Source organism: Phascolarctos cinereus, unplaced genomic scaffold (genome assembly GCF_003287225.1).
Source record: "Phascolarctos cinereus isolate Bilbo 61053 unplaced genomic scaffold, phaCin_HiC Scaffold_3;HRSCAF=262, whole genome shotgun sequence".
In the NCBI taxonomy this organism is placed as follows: Eukaryota; Metazoa; Chordata; class Mammalia; order Diprotodontia; family Phascolarctidae; genus Phascolarctos; species Phascolarctos cinereus.
In genome coordinates, this window is record NW_027555736.1 from 48,974,157 (window position 1) to 48,998,679 (window position 24,523).

General features: G+C 44.5%; 1 protein-coding gene across 2 annotated transcripts; it reads right to left on the reverse strand.

Annotated features, from left to right (window-relative positions):
• Positions 1-169: 169 nt before the first annotated feature.
• Positions 170-24,061, reverse strand: SNUPN (snurportin 1). 2 transcript variants are annotated; one of them, XM_020994616.2, is made up of 9 exons: positions 23,931-24,061; positions 18,901-19,063; positions 17,250-17,388; positions 9,122-9,226; positions 8,858-8,954; positions 4,821-4,918; positions 3,400-3,477; positions 2,364-2,444; positions 170-844 (listed from the first exon to the last, which is right to left on the reverse strand). In XM_020994616.2, the coding sequence occupies exons 2-9, from the start codon at positions 19,056-19,058 to the stop codon at positions 524-526; spliced, it is 1,077 nt and encodes a 358-aa protein (XP_020850275.1). In that variant the 5' UTR covers positions 19,059-19,063; positions 23,931-24,061; the 3' UTR covers positions 170-523. The 2 variants fall into 2 exon arrangements, with proteins under 2 accessions (XP_020850275.1, XP_020850274.1); XM_020994615.2 differs by lacking the exon at positions 23,931-24,061 and adding an exon at positions 23,675-23,802.
• Positions 24,062-24,523: the final 462 nt, after the last annotated feature.

The window sequence follows — 24,523 nt, forward strand, 5'->3', positions numbered from 1 at the left end:
GTTGCAGAAACATGAGTTCTCAAATGCAGCTGTTTAAGACCTAGTGTGATAATGCCATCCGTGAGAAAACAAGGCACTACCCTTCAGGGCAAATGGCTGACCCAAGCACCCCTGATCAAGGTGGGGAGTCCACAGCTATAATGAGGCACAAAAATCACAAACAACTCAGTTCTTAGAAATTCCATACATTTACACAGCATGTCTGAGATACACTTTTAGCCATCAGAATTGCTCGACTCAACCTGAACACTGTCTGCTTGGGGAAACTGCCATGAGGTCTTGCCAGGCAGCACTCTCCATCCTGGGAACATCTATCTCCTTGCCAGGGAATGGGGATGGGGATCGGGGGTGTCTCAGCTCAGGCTCTCGATGCTCAGGTGTGTCTGACAGAATGGGGTGGACTCGGGTCTTGTCTCCAGGCCTCCGGCTCGGCCCTTCAGGTAAGCAACAAGCGATGGCAGGAACAGTTCACAGAGGGACGAGGGCATGTGTCTCTTCTTGGTCCCTTGGACAAAGGAGCTCATCAGTTTTCCATGAGGCTCGTGGCTTCCATCTGGCTGTTGGGAGCATCGGCCAGCTTCGGGGTGGACAGGTACTCCAGTTCATAGCGTCCATTCTCAGAAGCCTCATCAAGATGCATTTCGTTGGCTTCCTTTTTACTCCTCTTGTGTTCGATGATCTGCTGGAGCTGATGGACAGCATAGTCAGGCTTGGTGGTCAGAGGACCAGCTGGCACCGTCACGCCGAGGACATCAGACACCATGTACGGGCGAAGCCAGCCAACCAATGGAGTGCTGCCTGGGCTATAGTGCGTCTGCTTGTGATAGAAAAGGAGCCCATCTACCTACAAAGTGGGAAATCAGTGAAAAGTCAACTGTAGACTCCACAACAAGCACAGTTCTGAGACTAGGAGGCTTCAGAAATAGTTTGTACATGTGGGGACAGCTAGTTACAAGGCTGATCACCTAGACAGACCCCATTTCCTTTCCCAAAGCCTACGTCTGAGAAAGGATTTAGAGTCCTGAGTTCCAGCAAATGGGATTCCTTTAAGTTAGACTAGAAAAGGAAAATTTTAAACTAAATGCCAACCTTACAGAAAAGAAATAAAGCAATATAATGAATACTGCAGAGATGCTAGTATGCAAGATGAACACTGTAAATCAAGACCCAGGAAGGAAGGCAGTTATAGAAATCACGATCCACAAGTCATTTTGTGCTGCTTGGCCTCCCAGTGCTTTCAGAGTAATGGGTTATGGGAATGCTAACTCAGATTGCTGAATGAGCCACTGCCAAGGGGTGGCATCTCAGCTACATCTAAATCTGCCTCACCTAAAGGATTTCCTATAACCCTGTATTCTGTTTTTCATACTTTAGTGACTCATCTTTGAAATTCATTGTCATGTAGGACACAAGCTCCATAAATAAGGGTGGTGTTCTTACCACCTCTCTTAATTGACTTCCTGGGATGAGCAAACACTTGGCATTTCCTCATTCTGCAGGCTATGATCCTTTTAATAAAATCATCTTCCATTCAAACTGATATTGGCTGATGACTGGGCATAATTTAAAATGGTGGGGAGGATGGGCAAAGGAAGGTTTGTTTTATGAGCCTACAGTGAGATCATTTACAGGTTGCTGAGGACAATACTGTTAGACTAGAAACACTGTAAAGGTCACCTACTCTATGTCCTCATTTTACAGAAGGGGAAACTAAAGCTCAAAGAGATGTCTCACATCAAACTAGTGGCAAAGCACAAATCAGACGCTAGTCCTCTTGACTCCCAAGTCCAGGGTTCTTTCCAATATACCACCAACAATAATGTAATGATAGGGAACCAGGGGTTTTCATGCCATCAGTACCATCCCTATCTGTGGATCAGCTGATATGGGATACTGGGGCAAGATACCCTCCCAAGAAATAGCTGGGTCTAAGCCCAGGAGACCAGGGCACTGGGCGGCAGCCAGTGTGGGCTCCTCCTTTTGCCCCCACCTCCTCTGCTTCCTCTTACGTAAAAGAGGAGGCTGGACGACATGTCCTCAAAGGGCTTCAGTCCTGGATCCTTGAGGAACATCACACCCTAGTGGCCGGAAGGCGACAGCGCACCTTGAAAGCTCGTCTGTCTCTGTCTCCTTCCCAACCCAAAGGTGTGAGGCACTCAAGGCAAAGTAGCCCACTCTTTCCAGACACATGAAGTGCCAACCTACCAATCTAGGGATGTAGGTTCTCAGGTTAAGTTTACCTTTGACTCAAACATCTTTTAAGGACCTTTCAAAGAAAAGTTAGAAATGGTCCTGGGGCTCCAGTGTAAGGAAACATCTCCTGTTCCCAGCTGCTTCAGGATGGGAAGCAGTGGATTTCTTACCTCAAAAGGGAAGTCCATGGATAAGACCTTGCATAGGCTCTCTGGAGTACATGGGAAATTCTTTAGACCTACAAATTTAAACTAGAAGAAAATGAAAACACACAAAGTCAAAACAGTGAGATTTGGAGCATTTCCTCTTTATTTCTGCCATTTGGAGAGGAACCCCAAAGCTGCACTCTTAGCATATGGTCAGGCATTCTTGGTCAAGTTTAATTTTATCCTCCCCAAAGCTACCTCTGAGTAAATGTGCCCCATCCCACAGCCCTTTCTAGCTTTGAAAATCCTATCAAGTTATGAGATTTGAGGCATTCTTAGAACTCTAACAGAGTTTCTAATAAAGGTCTGGAGGGACTTTTCTTTACACCAGTAACAACATTCATGCCCAAAATTCCCATGGTGGGAGGACAACTCCTGCTTCCCCAGCCTCCGTTCCCAGGTTCTTGCCCAACCCCAGCAACAAGAGGACTGAAAGGACTGATCCACTCCTTACCTACTTCTTTCTAGTCATCTTCAAACCCTGATGATCTTGCAAAGATTATTAATACTAACTAACTAACTAATAGAATGCCCTAAAAACCACGATCTACATCTTAGATCAAAGCCCCTGGGGAGGAAGCAGAGCCTTGGGTTCTTGTGCAGACTCTACCTCTAGTCTGAGTTACTGCTCCTGGGTTCACTTTGGCCCATTGGACCCCAAGTCCTCTATCTGTAAAGTGAGGGGGGATTTGACTAGAGACTCAAAGGTTCTTGCCAGTCCAGAATGTCTATGATTCTAAAATGGAATATTAGGACCATGAAAGCAAGATAAAGCCAGTGGACTAATTATACTCGAATGAAGATGATTTGATTTTTTTTTTTAATATTTAAGCACCTACATGCAAGGAATTATATTAGGCATTGGGGATTCAAAGATGAAAAAGACCTCCAGTGTCTGACCTCAAGAAGTTTATAGTTTAATATCTGTTATGACAAATAGATAAATAAACCAACTAACTCCCAGTAAGAAATCTTTTAAATCTCAATATGAAAGACTTACTGGATTAAGCCTGGTTTTCTCTCCCAGTCCTTGCTCTTCTGGTAACTTTGAATGCATCCAGTAGAATCTAAAATCAGTCTAGAAAAGGGAGGGAGAGAGTGGAAGAAGGGAAGACAAGACAGAGGAAGAAATGAAAATCCTCATCAGCTAAAACTCTAATATGGAAAATGAGCATCCTGGTAGGGTTACACTCAAAGACCCTTTATTTGGATGCTTCCTCTTTCCTCCAACATTCCTATGGGGTCCAGGTCAAGGAAGCAAGCATTTACTAAGCACTCTGCCAAGCACTGGAGACAGAGACAAAAATGAAATCTACCCTGATTTCAAGAAGCTTCCATTCTACTGAGGAAACAACATGCACACACACACGTATATTCCCAAAGTAAATATGAGGTCACTTTCAGAAGGAGGGTCTAGCACTTGAGAGGGGAGGGCTGCTCCAAACCTGAGCTTTTTACAGAGAGCTGGGGATTCTCAAGACAGACAGGAGGAGGGGTACATATCAGACATGGGGGTAGGGCAGCCTGTGCTAATGTATGAAATGACCTGTGTGTCTGGCACAACACCAAGAAAGCCATTTTGGGTCAGACCAGCCTGAATCAATAGGAGTAATACTTGATAAGCCATATAAAGGTAGCTTTCAATAGCAAACTGAGGAGTCTGGCTTTGATCCTAAAGGCCAGGGGCTCTTAACCTGGCACCCATGAATTCCAAAGGAATACGTGGATAGATTGCAGGATTTCCGTGAACTTAGGTGGGAAAAATAATTCTTATTTTCACTAACTTCTAACTGAAATTTAACATCTTCCTCCATGATAAATGTAGGCAACAAAGCCCAGCAGGATGAGGCTTCACCAGACCACCAGTAAGGTCCATGACAAAATGCAGGTTAAGACCCAGACCCTCAATAAAGGCAGAAGGAACCACGGGTGCCTTTGGAACAGGGGGCTGCCATGATCAGGGCTGGGCTTTAGGAAAGCCACTCTGGCGGCTGTGTCGAGGAAGGAGCAGCGAGGGAGGGACTGGAGGAGGAAGAGATGTTTGAGCAGGTGCTTTCTTGGCCTTCCTCGGGCCCCACTTTCAAGATATGCAGACATCGACCACACCTGCCCCTAACTACATTTTCTCCTCTAGGTCAGACTAATGCTCAGGTTGAAGGGAGTGTGAATATTTGTGAAACTGGACTTCAAGTGCCAGCCTATTCATGTGCTCCTTCCTTTTCTCACCTCCCCTGAAACCTCCCTAAATTTTCTTTTATCCATTTAGCACTATTAAAAACATCATTTCAAGGAAGCTGAAGATACAACAGACACACCACAGCCCTTATACACTGAGGGCCAAAGGTGCTACTCCTACACAACAAATGAGATAATCGGAGGCCAGGAACAGAAGAGGAGGCGCCTCAAGCACTAGACACATACCTGGCAGTCATAGACAGGGTGTCCCCTCCAGCACATTACGTCTAGAACATAGTAGGTCTGGTTCAGTTCACTGTAGATGCAATCCAGGATTGTGTAGTCTAGGGACCAAACACAGCAAGTCAGAAAGGCTGCCTCAAAGCCTCAGGGTTCAAAGCTACGGCAGCGTGTGCCCCTGCCCCTGCCCAGCACCTGTGGGAAGTGAGGGAGCGTTCACCCAGCATTCCAATCCACGCTCGAATGATGCCCATCAGGCTGGCTGCCCCCAAAGGGAAAGGGGAGGTGGGGGAGGGAGAACAGAAACAGCAAAGAACGTGTCTGTCTTTGGGGCAACATCAGAAAGAGATGGCCCATCTTCAAGGAGAACAGGCAAGGTTAGTTCACGTATCCCAAATTCTAAGTAAATGTGACGGAAGTAATTTTTTAACATATAAATTGATATACACAAATTAAGTTTTCTAACTTATCTTTAAGCAACCTATAAAAGAACCCAACCCAAAGGCAGAGAACCAACTTATTATGTACTACTAAAACTCCAAATTAAAATAACGTTCCATCATTCTCAATCAATCAATAAGCCCTAGGAGGAGATTTAAAAAGCATCAGATGCAGAGCCTGTCCTCAGTGAGCTTCTATTCAGTAGCTGGAGAGATAAAATTAAGTGACATGAAGCACTGAAGGAATAATCAAGTATTACTTGGTAGTGAGAGGCAGTATGGGGGAGTGGAAAGGGCCCTGGGCTTGGGTCACCTTAATCCTGTCTCTTCTGACACTCACTAGGCAAATCACCTAACTTAGCTCCAATTTTTTCATCTGTAAAATGGGAATGTTAGCTGTTGTATGTAGCTCACAGGACTGCTGTAAGATCACGCAGATGAAGTACTTACTATTATTATTACTGAGTCCACAGTATGATACGAGGACAGATCACTATAGGCTACAGTTAGCATGATTCTGATAGGCAGATGGGAGAAAGGGCATTTCAAGGAAGAGCATGAGCAAAGACACAAAGACAGGAAGAAGCTCCCTCACGGGGTGTGCAGACAAAGAGGAGAGCAGCTTCACAAAGCAGACGGCACCCACTGGGAAGTAAGGCTCATATCACGGCTCACTTCTCGGAAAGAGAAAACTCTGCAGTTGATTTAAGGAGGCAATGGGGAATGATCCAGGTTCTTGATCAGGGGAGTAACATGATAGAAATAGCGTTTTATGGAAACAAAGCAAGACAAATCCAATCAACAACATTGGTTAAAAAAAAAAGGGGAATGCTTGTAAGCATATGCGTTTTGGCTCAAAACAATACGTATCAATATTTTTTTTTAAAGAAAAATGTTTTTTAAGAAGGCAGTCTCAGTTTTCTAAGAAAGATAGATCAGGTTGAGAGTCAAAGAGATGGAGAAGACAAGGTGATTCTAAGATTCTTTTGTAGAAGCAACTAAGACCTCACCCCCCACCCCCAACTCTTCCTCTTTTAGAAATCTTGAGAAAGCATCTTCCTCAATATCCTACTCTGAAGCCTTTGGACTAATCTGAAAGAGAAAACTTTCTATTACTATCAATTCTGAATCAAAGCCCAGCACTTTACAAAAAGCCTGATCACTACTTTGAAGAAAGTGGGGGAAAGTTCAGGGAAAAACTGTGTTCTCCTGGAGGATGGATTTGGGGCCACGCCAGAACTGGGGCACAGGGGCACCAGAACTGCACCACTTAAGAGAGTGGAATCCTCTTTCCTCATGCGTTGGCCAGGACAGGGCAATGACCAGACTCAGTGAAGGAATAAGTCTTTTATGACTTGAGTCAGTGGAAGTATCTCTGGAGTCCACCTTTGGACAGGTGGAAAGAGGAATCCTGGAAGGGAGTGACTGAGGAAGGACTGAACGAATTTTAGAAAATGATTCTCCCAAGATTGTGCCCAAGTGACTCTTAGTCTGTTTGACGGAACCAACTGTTAGCTGAACTGTCAGCTAAACTCTGAACCTTTGCTCAATCTTGATTGTGGAACTTTGACCACTGTCTGAGACAGCTACAGATTTTAATTCTGAAATGGCTTTTGTTAAGAGTTTGAGAGGCCTTGGGTCTGCCCATCTCTGGGCCTAAGAAGAAATGTTTAGAATTAGAATCAATCTAATATTAATAAAATTGTTTCTGGAAGGCTTGTGCCTACAATGCAGAATATGAGTACAGAATATTTTTTGATACTCTTGAGGGGAGAAATAATGAGGCTTAAAGGAAACTGGTTGACAGACTGAATACAGAAGAGTCTTAAAAAGGATGAACCAAAGATAACCAAATTTCTAACCCGGAAGTCTAGTAAACCGATGGTGGCACTACTTTGGGGGACAAGATAAGGAGTTTGTTTTGACACACTGAGCTTGGTTCAGACAGCCAAGTGGAAATGTCCAGCAGGCAGTCAGACCTAGGAGACTTAAATACGCTGAGAAAGCCAGGGCTAGAGACAAAAAATTTGGGAATCATTCTGAGAAGGAATTGTGCCTGAAGATTGAATTAGACAAACACAGATTTAGAGGTGAAAGGGATTCTGGCCCAACTCCTCATCTTACAGGAGAGATAACTGAGGCCCAGAAAGGTTACATGCTGACAGAGGAGATGAGGGGCAGAACTGTGACTCAAATCCAGGAAGTCCAGGCACCAAATCCAGCACTACTTTTTAATTCACAATAAATGTTAAGTATACTAAGGGTAAGAATAAGAACCCCAAGGGTCAAGGAGAGAAGCTAGAGAATATTCATAATGAAGGAGCTGGAGGAAAGCCAGGGAATAAGACAGAGAAGGAACAGCCAAAGAAGCATTAAGAGAATCAGGAAACAGGCATCTGGAAAGCTATGAAAGGGAAGTTCTTCAAGAAGGAGAGAGTGGTCAACAGCAGCAAAGACAGAGAGACATTGGGAAGAATAAAGAGGGAAAATTCTGGCCACGGTATTTGGCAGTAAGAAAGCAGTAAGAAAGCTGCTATACACAGAGCTGATCAAAAGAATGACCTAATCTTGGGGGCAGCTAGGTGGCACATGGATAGAGCACCTGCCCTGGATTCAGCAGGACCTGAGTTCAAATCCAGCCTCAGACACATAACACTTACTAGCTGTGTGACCCTGGGCAAGTCACTTAACCCTGTTGCCTAACCAAAACAAACAAACAAACAAAAAAGAATGAACTAATCTTGGGGGCAGTTAGGTGGTACAATGGACAGAGCACTGGCCCTGGATTCAGAAGGACCTGAGTTCAAATCCAGCCTCAGACACATAACACTTACTAGCTGTGTGTGACCCCGGGCAAATCACTTAACCTCAATTGCCTCACAAAAAAAAAAAAGACCAACCATGACTCCAGAGTACTAATGATGAAAAGTGCTGCCCACCTCCAGGGAGTCAATGGACTCAGTATGCAATGGACATAGCCAGTATGAGAACTGACCTTCTTTGATGATGGGCTTTTCTTTGTTTGGTGTTAAGCTTTTCTTTTTCTTCAGTTGGGAGGAGGTAGGAGGGAAAGGAAATGCATGCTTGTTAAGTGAAACAGCAAATACCTGGGAACCTTTGAGAGAAGAGACCCAGCAGAGTGGTAGGAGGAAGACTCCAGACTGCAGAGCCATGAATGCTTGCTGACTTAATGAAGGGGATGGTTGTAGCTAGATACACCAGAATACAAACATTCCCACCTAATGAGCTCTGTGAAAATATGACCTCTAGTGAAATCCAGTGTGTCTATGGTGCCTAAAGCAACTGACGAGGAAAAAGCTGTAAAAAAGCAAGGAGAAGCTTACCAGGCCAACCTTATCTTGACAATGTAAGGCAGCAGACAGTCAATAAGCATTTATGAAATGTCCACTACACTCCAGCCCCTATGTCTGATAAGCTCCCTGAGGAATAGAACGTTTGTCATTTTTGTCTTTGGGTCCCTCGGACAGAGTGCAGGCTTGCACACAACAGGTGCTTAATAAACGCTTGCTGGATCAGAATGACTCGGGAAAAGGCTCCACGTGAGGAGGAAAGAGTGCTACTGGAAAAGTGTTCACAGGCTACCTTTCCCCGTCGATGAGGTGTGCTTGTTGCCTCCGGGAAGCAAGGAAGGAAACCTGTTGACACAGTATCCGCTCTTGGTGTAGGCCATAGTGGAACCCTGGGAAGGAAGTTAAAATCCTCACTGAATGAGCTGCTTCCTTCTCCTCGTCCTCCCATCCTCCCTTTCCAGTCATGTTAGCTAAGCAGGCACTCCCAAATGAGCACCGTGAGCCAGAGAGATCAAAGGCCCCTCTCCCAACGGGGAACTCCTTCCCAGTCACTCACCTTGGACGCCACAACAAGGGCTCTTTTCCCCACGGGACACACCACCACAATCCACTCCTGCCCCAGATCTGAAGGGACATCAATCAGCCACTCAGACAGCATCAACTAGGAGACAAAGACAGCAAGTGACTACATCTGGCCCTCTGAAGCCTGGGGCACCGAAAGCATGAGCTCACCTCACCCAAGGTGCCCAGAGTCTGGGGCGGCCCAAGGGCCCAAAGCCACGTCCCCTCATTTTACACTGTGCCTTCTTTCTACTGAGCCAGACACTCTCCCTTCGACAGTGGCAGACCATACTTGGTTACAGGAAACCCCAATACAATTAATTAGGAAGAACAAGGGCATGACCACAGAGCCTTAGAGACCATGTATTCCAACCCAAGCAAGAATCCCCCTCTACCACATCCTGAACTACTCAACTTCCACTTGAGGTTCAACATGGAGAATTCACACCCTCCTGTGATAACCCATATCACTGTCAGATAGCTCTAATTTTCAGGAAGGTTTTTCTTAAATTAAGCTTAAATCTGCCTCTCTAACTTTACCCCAAAAGAGGTATTCATATATTTTGTTTTTATATCACCTTCATTTCTGAATAAATCTTTCACTCACTCACAACTAACAAGTCACTTCTCATAATAAATTATTTAAAGAGAGGATAAAAAAGCAGTCCAATAAAACCAATCAACACCTCATAACCTATGCAATGTTCTACACCACAGTCAACTTGCCTCTCTCTACAAAGAAAGGAAGGAGGTGCATTTTCTCATCTCTTCTCCCAGGCCAGCCTGGGACATTCCAATTACAGAGCACTCAGGGTTTCGTTTTGTTTTGCAATCGTTCTTTCCACTGAAATGGTTGCAGTTACTGTTGCATATTGCTCCCTTGGTTCTGCTTGCTGCAGCATTCTGAATCAGCTCACAGAACTCTTCCCTCACTACTCTGAAATCTTGTTTTTCAATATTCCATCACATTCATGTACTACATCTGTTTAACTATTTCCCAATCAATAGGCATCTACTTTGCTTCTGGTTCTTTGCTAACACAAAAAGTCCTGCTATGATTATTCTGGTGTGTATGGGACCTTTCCTTCTGCTTTTTAATGTTTGGTTTTTTAAAAATATATATGCCTAGCAGTGGGATGGCCCTTTTAACCTTTTTAAACATAATTCCAAACTTCTTTCCAGAACGGCTGGCTAATTCACATTTACAATGTATTAGTGCTACTATCTTTCCACAATATGTCCAACGCTAACTAGGTTCCATCTTTTGTCATCTTTGCCAATTTATCAGAAGTGAAACTTCAAAGTTGTTTTGATTTTAATTTCTTTTATTATTAATGATCCAGAGCCATTTATGATGTTTGTTTGTAGTTTTTCGCCTCCTCTCTTAAGAAGCATTTCTTCATATCCTCTGACCACTCACTGTGTCCACTGGGGAATGTCTCTTGGTCTTGTAAAACTATGTTAATTTCCTTTATAGCTTGGCTATTAGACCATTATCAGACATTCCACAGAAAAATTCCACCCCCATCTCATTTAAAGGCCTCCTGGTCCTGGCTGCATTGATTTTGCTTGTCTGAAAGCTTTCAGTGTTATGGACTGAAATAGTCCAGCCTGTTCTACTCACCTACTTTTCTCTTTTTAAACCAATACCAAGGAGTTTGGATGATTACTGCTTTATAAGATATTCTGAATCGTGAAAGGACTATTATCTCTTCATTCCTACCTCATTCCCTAACTCCCATCCCTAAAAGGAGTTGGTGGCACCACAGTACACAGAGTGTTGGGCTTGGAATCAGGAAGATCTGAGTTCAAATCCAGCCAGAGATCTTTACTAGCTGTGTGACCCTGAGCAAGTCACTGAACCTATTTTGCCTCACATTTCTCATCCTCCCAGGGTTGTTGTGAGGATCAAATGAGGTAATATTAGTAAAGCTGCAGAGCCTGGCAGAGTAGGTGTCTAATAAGTGCTTATTTCCTTCTTTGTCCCCTCCATCATTTCCCTTGAGATTCTAGCCCTTTTCTTCAAATGAATTTTATAATTGTCTGTCTAACTTTTTCATAACAATTTACAGTCCCACCAACACTGAACAATACCATTCTTATTTTTGCCAGTGTGGTGGGTATAAAATAGTGCATAAAGTTGTTTTAATTTGTACTTAATTTGTAATTTGTACTTTGTTTTAATTGTACTTCATTAGACTATGAGTTCCTTGAGAGAGTTCCTGCCTCTTTTCGTATCCCTAGTACTTAGCACAGTGCCTGATATATAGTAGGCATCTGATAAACATTAATTCATTGACTGATTACTAGAGAATCTAACAAACTTTTCAAGTGGTTCTTAAAAGTGTTTTCCCCTTTAAAAATTATCTCCTCACTTGCATATACTGTCAACATTTGGTTGATGTGGTGATTTAATTTTAAGTAACTGCTTTTTCCCCTTCTTTTGAAAATTTTGGTTACAAGGAACAGTTCATTTCTGTTGACCGTTTCTCTACTGGGAAATGAGTATTACTCTAAAAAGATCTGCAACAGTACCTTATAAATTTGAGATATCGGATATATTTACTACAAAAAACTTTTCCCAGTCTGTTTATTTAAAATTTTTTTTGTAACGCTGCTTATTTTCTATGTAATCAAATCTATCAGTTTTGTCTCTAGAATTTCTTTCATTTGTTTAAAAGCTTTTCCCTCCTCCCTACAAATGTGATCAATACCTTTATTCTTCCAACTTAAAATATATATAAATGTGTGCATATATTTAGACCAGAGATCTAGTTGGAGTTTACTATAACATAAAGTTTGAGTTGTGGATCTGAATTCACTTTTTACTCTATTGTTATCCAATTTTGCCAACAAATTTTATTTTTATTTATTCCTTTAACTTTAAAATCTTTGATTATAAAGCATTAATCTCTTTTTATAAACTACCTCTGGATTCTCTATTCTATTCCAACAATATATCTTTCTGGTTGTTTTTTTTAAGCAAACAGTTTTGAAATCTAGGAAGATAATTCCATCAATTTTTTTCATAGTTCCTTACATCCTCTGTCATCTGTATTTCTTTTAAGAATTTTATCATATTTTGGTATATGTGGATATTTTCTTATAAATAACATGCTGAGTTATCAGCTTAATAGTAGAATCTCTGGGTAATAGGGCATGGACATTTTAGTCACTTTATTTGCACAATTCCAAATTCCTTTCCAGAATGCTTCCACTGATTCACAGCTCTACCAACAATGCACTAGTGTGTCCAATTTCTGCCATCTATCGAGATAAATGTGTGCTTTTTTGTTTTTGCGTTTAATATGATGAATAATGCTGTTTTCCAAAACTTGCTCAAAATAAATGATTTTGAATTGCTGCGATCTATTTAAAATATTTCAAATTCATTAAGGATACTGATCTATGTTTCTCCTCCTATGTTCCTTCATGGCTTATGTATATTTGTCTCATGAAAGAAATATGTTAGAGTGCTTTCTTTCTCAATTTTGTGTAGTACTAGTACTAACTACTCTTTAAAATTTTGATAGTAGCACTTTGGGTATAGCAAAGAATTGGAAACAAAGTAGATGTCCACCTATTAGGCATGGCTAAAGAAATCATGGTACATGAATATAAGGGAATAGTACTGTGCTATCAAAAATGATATACGTGAATACTGAGAAAGGTAGATTTACATGAATTAATGCAGAATGAAGTAAGCAGAGCCAAGAAAACAATATACCAAATTTACCAATATACCAATTTACTAAGAGGTAAATGGATACGAAGTTTACCAAAAGGCAAAAGGATCACATGACAATCCAAAGTGAATGTTGCATGTACAGTGTGACAGCAATACTGTAACGATGATCAATTGTGAAAGACTTAGCTACTATGATCAAGACAATGATCCATGACAGTTCCAAAGGATCCATGATAAAAAAAAGGCTATCCACTTCCAGAAAGAGAACCGATAAACTCTTAGTGCAGACTGAAGCATATTGTTTTTACCTTTATTTTTCTTGCTTTTCTTTCCTGCAGCCTGGCTAAGGTGGAGATATGTTTTGCAAGACTTCATATGTATAAAGAGTATCATATTTCTTGCTTTCTCAATGGGTGGGGAAGGGAGTGAAGGAAGAGAGAGAATTTGGGAACCAAAAATATATTTTTAAAAAATGTTAAGTGATTGTTGCAAAATTACAAAAATTAACATGGCTCCAAAAAAGAGAAGTGAGAAGACAACCCCACCTTGCTTCTTTGCAGAGGTGAGAGGTAGTACTTTTCAGACTTTTTTTTTATCATTTATTTTCTTTTTTATTTTTTTTCAATATTCCATTTTATATGTGACAGCTCTCTGAAAGACTGAAGCATGAGGGACAATGGGAGAAATTTTATGGATATAAAAAAATCAAAAGATATCAATAGAAATTTCTTTTTAAAAAAAGGATTTTTGTCACAGACCTGTCTAAACCCATGGGTCTTAGTTTTTATGCTGTATGACAAATAAAACAATCTTTCATCCATATGACAGCCCATCAAATAGTTTAAAACAAAAATCATGTCTCTTCTAAATCTTCTCCTTTCTAAGCTAAACACTCCCAGTTCTTTCAACCAGTTCTTACAAGTTCCTTACAAGGCCCCCTAACCACCCTTCTTTAAACCTGTTCAGGCTTGTGAATTTCCTTCCTAAAATATCCAGAAAGAACTCAAAACTCCAGCTATACTCTGATAGGGGAGAGTGTAGGACTATAACCTCCATCGTTCTGGACACTGCATTTACAGAATGATTCTGTGGTCAAGACTGGAAGCACTGAGATGTAACAATGTTACAGATAATTCAGGTATTAATAATGAACTATTAGCTTTTAATTAATAATTGAATTATTAGTTAAATTGGCATTTAAGATTAATTAGAGTGATCTGGAGCCCAAAACTGTAAAGAAAGGCTCTCCCCACAGGACCATGTGTTCCCAAACTTGGAATGCATGTGCAAAGCCCCAGGGCTCACAGAAACATGAGCTACCCAGGGCAGCTGTAACCATATTACTGTGAAGTGGCTCAATTGGGCTCCAGAAGCAGGTGCTCTCCTGGGGAGCTGTCATCTCTCCTCTTCTCCAAAGGAAAAGGAGTAACCCGAGTTACATGCTAACCTGAGACCTCACTGAAGAAAGGCTGCCACCCATCACCTGGAGAATGGCTGAACAAATGATGGGATATGAACAGAAGGGAATGCGATTATCGCATAAGAATGAAAAGGGAGAAGACTTTATACATGATACAGCAACACTGTAAAAATGAACAATTTTGAAAGAATTCAAAACGATGATCAATGACTGGCCATGATTCAAGGACTGATGAAAAAACCCAATCCAGCACCGGAGCGCAGTGAGGGACTAACAATGCAGAGTGAGAGACGTCACGGGGCGTGGTCAACAGGGGAATTATTTTTTTGCCCACGCACATTTGTTACTAGTGCCCTGTTTTTCTTTTTTCCTTTCCCATGGAGGTGATGGAGAAGGGGCAAAGGAAGTGGAAGGAAAGGGAATAAGCATCTCTATAGCACTTACTATGGGCCAGACACGGCACTAAGAGCTTTACAAACCTTAATGCATTTGATCCTTACTAAAACCCCAGGAGAAAGGTGCTATTATTATCCCCATTTTACAGGTGAGGAAACTAGAGCAATTAAGAACTAAGTGATTTATCCAGGGTCACACAGCTAGCAAGTGTCTGAGGCCAGAACTGAACTCGGGTCTTCCTGATTCTACTCATTGCAGAGAGGGAGGGAAAGTTTGCCAATCCCTGCTGTAATTTTTCTAGGTTGGCCTAGGTCATGCCAAAAAGTTGGACAACTAATATCAAATAAACGGCAAGCAAGCAGGTCAGGATCATCTGAGTCTGCTGCTCAGGAACTTTCTCTGACAGGGCTGAAGCCTTCAGGAAATAATGCTCCTGGATCTCAGTTCCTAAATCTTCCCAACCATCAAGCCCCCTAAAATCTAAGCTCTGCCTCCCTCCCTTGCCAACTACACGCGTGGTTTCCATCCCATGCACCCATGGCCACGGCACCTTCCCTGCCAAGGCTCCTCTGCTTGCCTTCGGCCAGCCTATGGACGGCCTCCATGTCTGTTCTTACTGCACAGTCATACCGTTCATTCCACTTCCTATTCCTCTGTGCTTTTCTCAAAACCAGGGATTGCTGGCTCCCAACTTTTATTCTCTGAATCCCATACTCAGGTGAACAGGTTTTCAGGTGCCCTTCGGATTACGACATTCTCTAAAGGGGGCAACTTTCAATTTGGCTCTATTCAGTATCTATCAGTCCAGGCTTTCTCTATGATCATTTTCTGCTGAATCTTTTTTTTTTTTTGGTGAGGCAACTGAGCTTAAGTGACTTGCCCAGAGTCACACAGCTAGTAAATGTTATGTATCTGAGGCCGTCTATGATCATTTTCTAGACTGCTCTTCTGAGAGGTCAGGAATCTTCCCTTGAAAGGTGAGGAGTCAGTAAGGATTCACTTAAGTTATCATACTCCGACTTTGACACAGCCAGGACAAGACTCAAGCATGTGTTTGATTCTAAGCCTGGGATGCAGACACCAATTCACACTGCCTTGCAAATGGATCTTTTCAGAGACGTGGAAAAGAAGAACCAGTACATAACCCTAACAGACTTTCAAACTGTGCAGCTCACAAATGATTCCTAAATATGTGAACATTCTTCCTTTGTGCACCATCACAAACTTGGCAACTTGGGACAAGGCACTCTGCTCCTGAAGGATGTGATCTCTTCCTTTACAGGAAGGTCATTCTAAGGATGGTGGCATCTGAGGTCTCTGAGTATTATCAAAGCCTTTTTTGGGGGGGGTGGAGGGGGTGGGGGTAGGGGCCTGCACTGAGCTGGCTGTATAATGGTACTTTCAGTGCCAAAAAGGACATGCTATTGCTCTTGCTCCTCTGGAAAAAAATCACCCCTTGAAAACACTGACAAAGCAATTCCTGGCCCAGCCACCAGAAGAAACACACAAACAGACCAATCTGCATTTCTGTGCCTCTAAGGAATATGACACCAGGGCTAAACTCTCACGCTATACTTCCAACAGCTTACCTGCCACCCTGCATAAGAAAGCTTGATTTATTTCCAAAAATGATTAGTACACTATAATAATTCTCCACTTATCCAAATAGCACAATTACTGCACCTAGGTCCAAAAGGCCTCTGAGGGGCAAAAACAACCATCACAAAGCCCATGCATATTCTTCTAAAGAAAAGCCAAGGCCATTTCTATGTTGTCACCTGAGAAATGTTATGTAAAACAAAGCAGCAGACATACTAGGTCACTGGATGTGACTGCTAAAGAAGAGGGAAAAGACATAAGAATAAGAAGCAGGGGTGGTATCACGTGGCCTAAAGGCCTCATGTGGCCCTAAGGCCACAGGCTGCCCACTCTTGCCCCAGAGGCATCACTGTACTTCAGCACAGACTAGAATGGATACTTACAAGGATGTCTGGGTCTTCAAAGAAAAGTTAAACCACATGAGATAGAGATGGTTAAGAAAGAAGGGAAAGATGTAGAACAAATGAGAGGCTTAAAAGGAGTTTTTTAGTAGCAAATATTTCAAGCGCTGGCAAATTCATCCATGGACCCTTATGTCACGATAATGCTAGATGAGTAAGATGTTACTTGAATAAGCCTTCCTTAAATTTTCTTCTACATGCTCAAGAAGGACTGTATTTTTTATATATATATTTTATATGCCATAGCATGCAAAAAAGACGGAAGGTAGCGTGATACGGCAGAAAGAAACTGACAAAAGAATCAAGATTCTAGTCCTGGCTTCACCCCTAAGAAACTCTGGGAATTTAGGCAAGTCCTTCACTGTCTCTGGAGCTCAGTTTCCAATCTTGTAAAGCAAGAAAGCTGACTGAGACGACCTTTGAAATTCTGCCCTTTTTCCACAAATGCATGTAAAAATGGGTCAGCTCCTTTCACCTGTCCCCAAGCTGACACTGCCCCCACGCCCTGGCTATACCCTGCCCAATGCCAACTCCTAAGGAACTCTATCACCTGTAGATATTTCTTGGAACTGTATCACCAGCCTGAGAGGGACTTAAGAGACCACAGCAGATGGCTCACCTGGTTAGCATAGCGCCTTGGCAGCTTCTTGCCAGTGTCAACATCCATCCCTTCCTCTTCCTTATCATCTTCATTATCCATCCCCGCCCAGTCATCCTCGGCCAATCTCCTGGCATGATTCACATAGTCTAGCCTCTTGCTTTAAGGGAAAAAAAAAAAGAGGCCCAAGGCATTTTCTTCAAAGTATACAACCTCATGCTAACAAGGAAGAGGCTCTAAATGCTGGCATAGCATATGGGATGTTTGGGAAGCAGAAAAGGGGGTGCCATGGGGCTTCAGCCAGAAAGCAGCTTATTAGCGATCACTTTCTCAGTAACTCTTAACAAGGGACGAGTGTTCTAAATAAGTCCAGACATTTGAAAATGAATTTTCCCAGCAGGACTCAGGAATGCCCTTTGCTTGGTTCATCTGTCAAGTGGAAAGGCTGGACTCTTCAAACTGGAGCTGCAGCTGTGAATCTGCAGCAGCTCCATTTCAGATTAACTAGGGCCAGGAGGAACAAAAACCTTGGGGAAAAGAAGAAAGCGAGAGACACGTCAGGGACATTTGAGCTTGGTGTTTCCCTCAGGCTTTCCGAGGGGGAAAACAAGCCTTTTACCAGTTCCTTTGGGACCTTCAAAAAGGTAACTTTCAGGTAACTTTTTAAAGATGGATTTTTTAAAATGGGCTTTAACAACTTTCTAAAAACAAACTACAAGCAATTAAGGATTAATCAGATACCTCCAAATTCCCTTTCAAACTTTAAAAGAAAGAACTGGAATCCGTGTGTCCATACTATTTTTGTTTTCTGAACATTATTCATTCATTTATTTATTCATGCAAACATATATTAAGCACTGGTTATATACAACGTGCTGTGGAGGCACTGGAAAACACAAACAGCCACCTTCAAGCACTTTTAATGCATTCTGGGGGGAAATGCAAAGAGCACTGTTAGGATTCACTCTTCCAAACACACAACATGATTTTAAATACCTACGTCCATGCCCTGACACCCAAGGGACATCCAAGTCATTCTTCCTTCTTCTAAGATCAGACTCAGTGCTATTTATCACGTGGAGATGCCCACAGTGCCCTTTGCATAAAATTACAGGCCCTTGACCTAGGGGCACCTCCTTGTCACACGACCCTATCTTGCATTCTCTCTACTAGCTTGCTTTGCTCATCATGGCATTTTGGATAAAGTGTCTGGGAGCCATTTCCTCTGGCTCACTGTGGAATTATTTTTCTTTAACTCCCCTGTGCTTAGCGGAAACATTCAAATGGAAGGAGAACAGGAAATATGCAGCAATGCCAAACTTCCCAGGGCAATAGAATCCACATGTCAGCCACATGAGGGGGTGGGAACCCAGAGGGAACAGAGTCGTGAAGTTTCAGTGATCTAATCAAGTTCTGTACCTCATCCTCCAAGATAAAGCAGAATCTAAACAAACAGCTAAGTTGGGACTTTTCAAACAGATGGCTCTGGCTTATGGAAGAGCTGAGATAGCATGTCCCTCATCTTTTCCTAAGTCCCGGCCTGAAAAGCCTCCTGCCACTACCAGACAGGAAGAAAAAGGATCTTCGGACTGGAGAACATGGCTAACAGTGAAAGGGGCAGTGTGTCTACAAAGCTGAAAGTGATGAAGAGATAAACAACGGGTTCACATACGACTTCTGAAGCTCCAGGAGTTTCCGGCGCCTTTCGCCCTGTTCCAAGGAGCTGTACTTGGACTTGTACTGTGACAGGCGAGGGTGAGGTGCCGAGGGGCTGTTCAGGTCTTGGGAGACTGAGAAACTGCTCGCTAGGGCTTCACTCAGCTCCTCCATGTTTTCTGCAATAAACAAAGAATAAGTATCAACAGGGAAGGCCCAGGAGAACAGAGCATTCCTTGAGTGGGTGGGCCCAAAAGCACCCTAGAGAGAGGCAGAGTTTGGCTAAGGAGAGATTAGGGAGAAGATCACCCCACAGGTGGCAAAGCGGACAGTGCTCTGCAGAGGGGCAGGAAGCAGGAGGGCTCAGGTTGGAAGGAGACGTGTGGCCAAGTGCGGCTCCTCCCCACATCCTCTCCCCTCAGCCGGTACCACTGAGCACCCGGGCCACGGCTGCTAGCTCAACCACCTCCTATGCCAGGCTCATCTCCGGGACATGACCTGTTCTGTTATTTCTCAATAGGTTGTCACTGGAGATACATCACAGGCTGCTCGTACCTGCAAGAGCTAACATTCATATAGTCACAAAGGGTGTTAAGTACACTATCTGATTTGAGCTTGCCTCAGAACTCAGCGAGGCAGGTATTATCATCCCCATTTTACAGATGAGGGCACTGTGGCTTAGCAAGGTTAACAGACTCTCTGTGGTCACAATGCTTGTAAGCATCTTAACTCTACTCCCCATTACTCCAATCACCTCCACCCCACACGTACCCCACACCTTGATGCTCCTTTGAGAGACCTATGACTTAATTTGATGGCTACAGACCAGCCTCCAAAGCTACAACTGGGTACATACAGCTCATAGCTATATAGCAGCACAACTGGGCATACATTTTTGGACATGGCCCACGTGGGAATCTGTTTTGCTTGATTACATATATTTGTCAGAGGCAGCAAAGTAATGTGGCAAACAAGATACTGGGCCTGGAGTCAGGAAGACCCAAGTTCGAATCTGGCCTCTGACACTAGGTGTGACCCTGGGAAAGTCATTTAACCTGCTTGCTTCAGTTTCCTCATCTGTAAAATGGGGTGACAATAGCACCTACCTCCCAGGGTTATTGTAAGGATCAAATGAGATAATATTTGCAAGGCACTTCACAAACGTTAAAAGCACTATGCTAGCCATTATTTGACACAAGGGTTTTTTTTCTTTCTTTTAATGGGGAAGAGAAAAAATGCTTATTAATTGAAAAAAAAGAGACACAGTACAGAAAAAAAAGGTTTTAAATAGCTCCATATCATCATTGGATGACTACTGGTATTAAAAAGATGAGTAGGGGCAGCTGGGTGGAGCAGTGGACAGAGCACCAGCCCTGGAGTCAGGAGTACCCATGTCCAAATGCAGCCTCAGACACGTAACACTCACTAGCTGTGTGACTCTGGGCAAGTCACTTAACCCCAATTGCCTCATTTAAAAAAAAAAGAAAGATGAGCCTTAGTTTCAAGGAGAAGCTTGGGGTCATTAACAGCACTGCACAATTCCCAAGGGCAAGCTAGCCTGTTCTTCTCTATGAGTTTTCCTTCCAACTATATATCAGATTCAAATTAATCAACAACTATTTATTAAGCAATTATCACGTGCTAGGCACTGTGTTAAGAACTGGGGATACAAGTAGCAAGGGGAACACAGGTAACAAGACTGAGACAATCCTCCCTGGTACTGAGCTTATGTTCTAATGGGGGAGTACCTACAATAGCAGCTAACATTTATATGGTGCCCACTGTGTGCCAGACAGTGCTAAGTGTTCTGTCCATGATGCCAAGCTGTCCAAGCTGTCTCTTCCACTTATACTCTCCCTACAAAACCATGTACGGTACAAATGTCAAGTTAATACAATAGAGAGCAGTTAATACAAAGTATCTGGGGAGAAGATACCACCAGCTGGGGGACTCAGGAGAGGCTTCATTAAGTAGATGGTGCTTGAGGGGTATCATAAAGGAAGAGAGGGACTCTATCTATGATCTGAAGTTAAGAGAGTATGTTGCAGGCATGGAGGCCAGCCAATACAAAGGCAAAGGAGGGCAAAGGGAATTTCATGAGTCAGGAATGATTGAAAGGAGGCCTGCTGACAGGATCAGAAAGTATGGGATTGGAGGTTAACACTCTATGAGGTGGGAAAGACACTAGGGCCAGGCTAGGCAGGGCTGCTGGGGAGTAACAAAGTTCATTGTCAGACCTGCTCCTAAGGAAAAAGACTTTGACAGGAGAGTGAAGGATGGCCCATAACAGAGTCTCAAGGAAGGCAGACCCATTAGGAGACTAATAAAGGCCTGAAGTAAGGTGGTAGCTGTGTGAGAGAAGGGGTCAGATGTGAACTATATTCTGAAGGCAGAAACTACTTGGCCAGGGCAGGCTAGGGGAAGTGAAGAATCCAGGATGATGCCAACAACGCGAACCTGGAACCCAGGAAGGAGGGAAGAGTTTGGAGGCAAATTTTTCCATTTGTCAATATTAGCAACTCACTGAAATAGCAGAGGAGAGAACTGTCTCAACACTAAGCCATTTCCCTTAATTTATTTTTTGTTTCCTCTAATTTGCTGTCGATTTTTTTGTCCTAAGAAGGTGATAGGGGCAGCTAGGTGGCACAGTGGCTAGACCTGGAGTCAGAAAGACCTCAGTTCAAATCCGGCTTCAGACACTTACTAGCTTGCATGGCCCTGCGCAAATCACTTAACCCTGTTTGCCTCAGTTTCTCATCTGTAAAATGAGCTGGAGAAGGAAATGGCAAACCACCCCAGTATCTTTCCCAAGCAAACCCCAAATCGGGGCAGCTAGGTGATGCAGTGGATAAAGTACCGGCCCTGAAGCCAGAAGGACCTCAGTTCAAATCCGGCCTCAGACCAAACACTTAACACTTACTAGCTGTGTGACCCTGGGCAAGTCACTTAACCCCAACTGCCTTAAAAAAAAAGGAAAAAAAGAAAACCCCAAACGGGGTTATGAAAAGTCAGACACAACTGAAAATGACTGAACAAAAGAAGGTGATGGGATGATCATATACAGAGAAATAATTTCTCTTGTTCTCCTAACCTAGCCCTCCTTTGCATTAGTCACTAAATACTCGAGGCTGTGTTGGTTTGCTTTTTAAGATCTTATAATTTCTTCCAAGAATTTGTCACAGATCTTGAGACAGCAGCTACAGGTCTACAAGTGAAGCTGCCCTAAGTATTCCACAAGATGGTTTTATTTTTATCTCTGTAATCAGTCGGGTCAGTCGCCCAACAACTGACATCATCTGTGGCTAGGAACCTACTCAAAGCCTTTCCGGGCAATCAAAGGAGCCTGTCTTCAAGAACCCAGGGTCACCTCCAGGTCACAAAAAGGACTCAGGCATGTTATTATGATGTTACTGTATACAAGTATCATTATCCCACTTCTACAAACAAACAGAGGGTTTTTCCACCATCACATAGCTCACCAGGAAGTGTCAGAACTATAATTCCATCCCAAGTCTCCTGATACCGCCCCCCAGGTCTAGGGGATTGACCAGGCTGATCCAAAAGATCCCTTCCAACTCCAAAGAAGTCTTTTAAAATGAGAAAGACAAGGGCTTAGAGAAGGAACTTTGGGTAAGGATTCCTGTAGCATAGAAGCCAGACACTCTGACTTAAAACTCTTTCTACAAGTGCTCTTTCTACCTTGGGGAGAGGGCAGATGGAAGAGGGGCCAGAGTCAGAAGCTGGGGGGGCCAGAGAGGGATCAAGGCAAAGGCAGGAGAGGAAAGCCAAAATGGGATGAGGACAATGGAGAAAAGGGATGGATGGAATTCCATCCATCACGAGGTCAGAAGGAAAGGGTGAGGAAGTGGGCGTCTAACAGAAGGGCTAGGCCATGAGGTTAGGAGGTCAGGGGAGAAGACAGGGGAGAGTCAAGAGTCAATACACACTTATTAAGTGCCTACTGTATGTCAGGCACTGTAGCTGAAGAACACAGGAAGGATTAACAGAAAGGGAAGGTGATGAGTGGGTAAGAAGAAAGGGTTTGGGGGGCAGAGTCAGAGAAAGAGGGGGATGGGACAAGGATTTGTGGGTCACAGAGAGAAGACTGACTGGGCACAGGGAAGGAGGACAAGGGGGTGGGAAGTTAGGGGGATCGCAGGGAGAAAATATGAGCTCAGGGTCCCCCAGAAGATGGGGTAGAGACTGGAGCCGGTGTTAGGTAAAGGGGTCGAAGGGATCATGGAGCTGTGGTCATAGGGGCGAGAGAAGATGGGGAGATCACAAGAGGGAAGAAGATGGGGTGGAAGACTTTAGGGTGGAGGTAATGGGAGAGGAGTCTCAGAAGGAGGAGGACGGCGAGGGGCAATTGGGGGGAGGAGGGAATCACGGGGAGAGGTCTCAGAGATGAGGGTAACCGAGGGGAGTTCACAGAGAAGGATCTCTGGGGAGAAAAGGAGATCACAGGGAGGGGTCTCAGCAATGAGAGTCACCGAAATCACAGGGGTGGGGGAGATCACGGGGAGGAGCCTGGGGGCCAATTATGGGGAGGAATCTCAGCGGCGAGGGTCACCGAGGGGAGACCGTGGGGAGGGGATCATGGGGAAGGGTCTCGGGAAGAAAAGGAGATCACGGGGAGCGGTCTGAAGGAGGAGTTATGGAGAGGGGTCGCAGAGGCGAAGGTCACCACGGGGAGACCACGCGGAGGGGATCACGGGGAGCGGTGCCAGGCGAGGGTCACGGCGGCAGGGGTCCCCGGGAGGAGGGGCGGGGGTCCCGGCGTGCACACGTACGTGGTGGCGGCGGCCGGGCGGGGCCGGGCGCGCTCCGGGGCAGGGGCCCGCAGACCAGGCGCCTAGGACGAGGCTCGCGCGCAGCCGCTTCCGCCAGCGGACCAGCCCCCGGGGGGGGGAGTGGGGCGCCCAGCCGCGTGCCCGCGGGCCCCGCCCCCCCCCGCCGTCGCAGCGCGGTCAGGCACGGCAGCCGCACGCCCAGTGGGGGCCTCGGCGCTACCGCTCCCCCCTCCCCACCAGCCCAGCCGGCCCTCACCCGCGCATGCGCCCCGACTGACAGGCGTGGCTCCCAAACAGTCCCGCGACGCCAACAGTCAGCTTCTCTCGGAGGCTTTCCAGGCCCAGCCCGAGTTCCACAGACCTCGGGCTGAGGGCCGGAAGTGCCCCTGTGGGTGGAGCCTGAGGGGGCCGGCCTTAACTCCGGAGACCAACTCGGCGCTGCCCTCTAGGGGCCGTGGGCGCTTACGCCTCTGTCTCCACCTCTGTAGAGTAGCCAGGGGGCCTGGAGGCAAGAAGACCCCAGTTCCAGTGTGGCCTCAGACACTTAGCAGCTGTGTGACCCTGAGCGAGTCTCCTGACTTTTGCCTGCCTCGGTTTCCTCATCTATAAAATGGGCACAATAACAGCACCTACCTCGCAGGGTTGTTGTGAAGATCAAATGAGGCAGTGTTTGTAAAGCGCTTAGCACAGAACCTGGCACGCAGTGGGTTTTATTCCCTTCACCACCCTTCTCTTTTACAGAAGAAAAAAAAGGCCCCAGAGAGGAGGCAGGACTCAAAGACAGATCCGACTCCCAATCTTAGGCCTTTCCCTCTGTACCAGGTCTGGTCTGGTGCAGCTTCCCCCAGA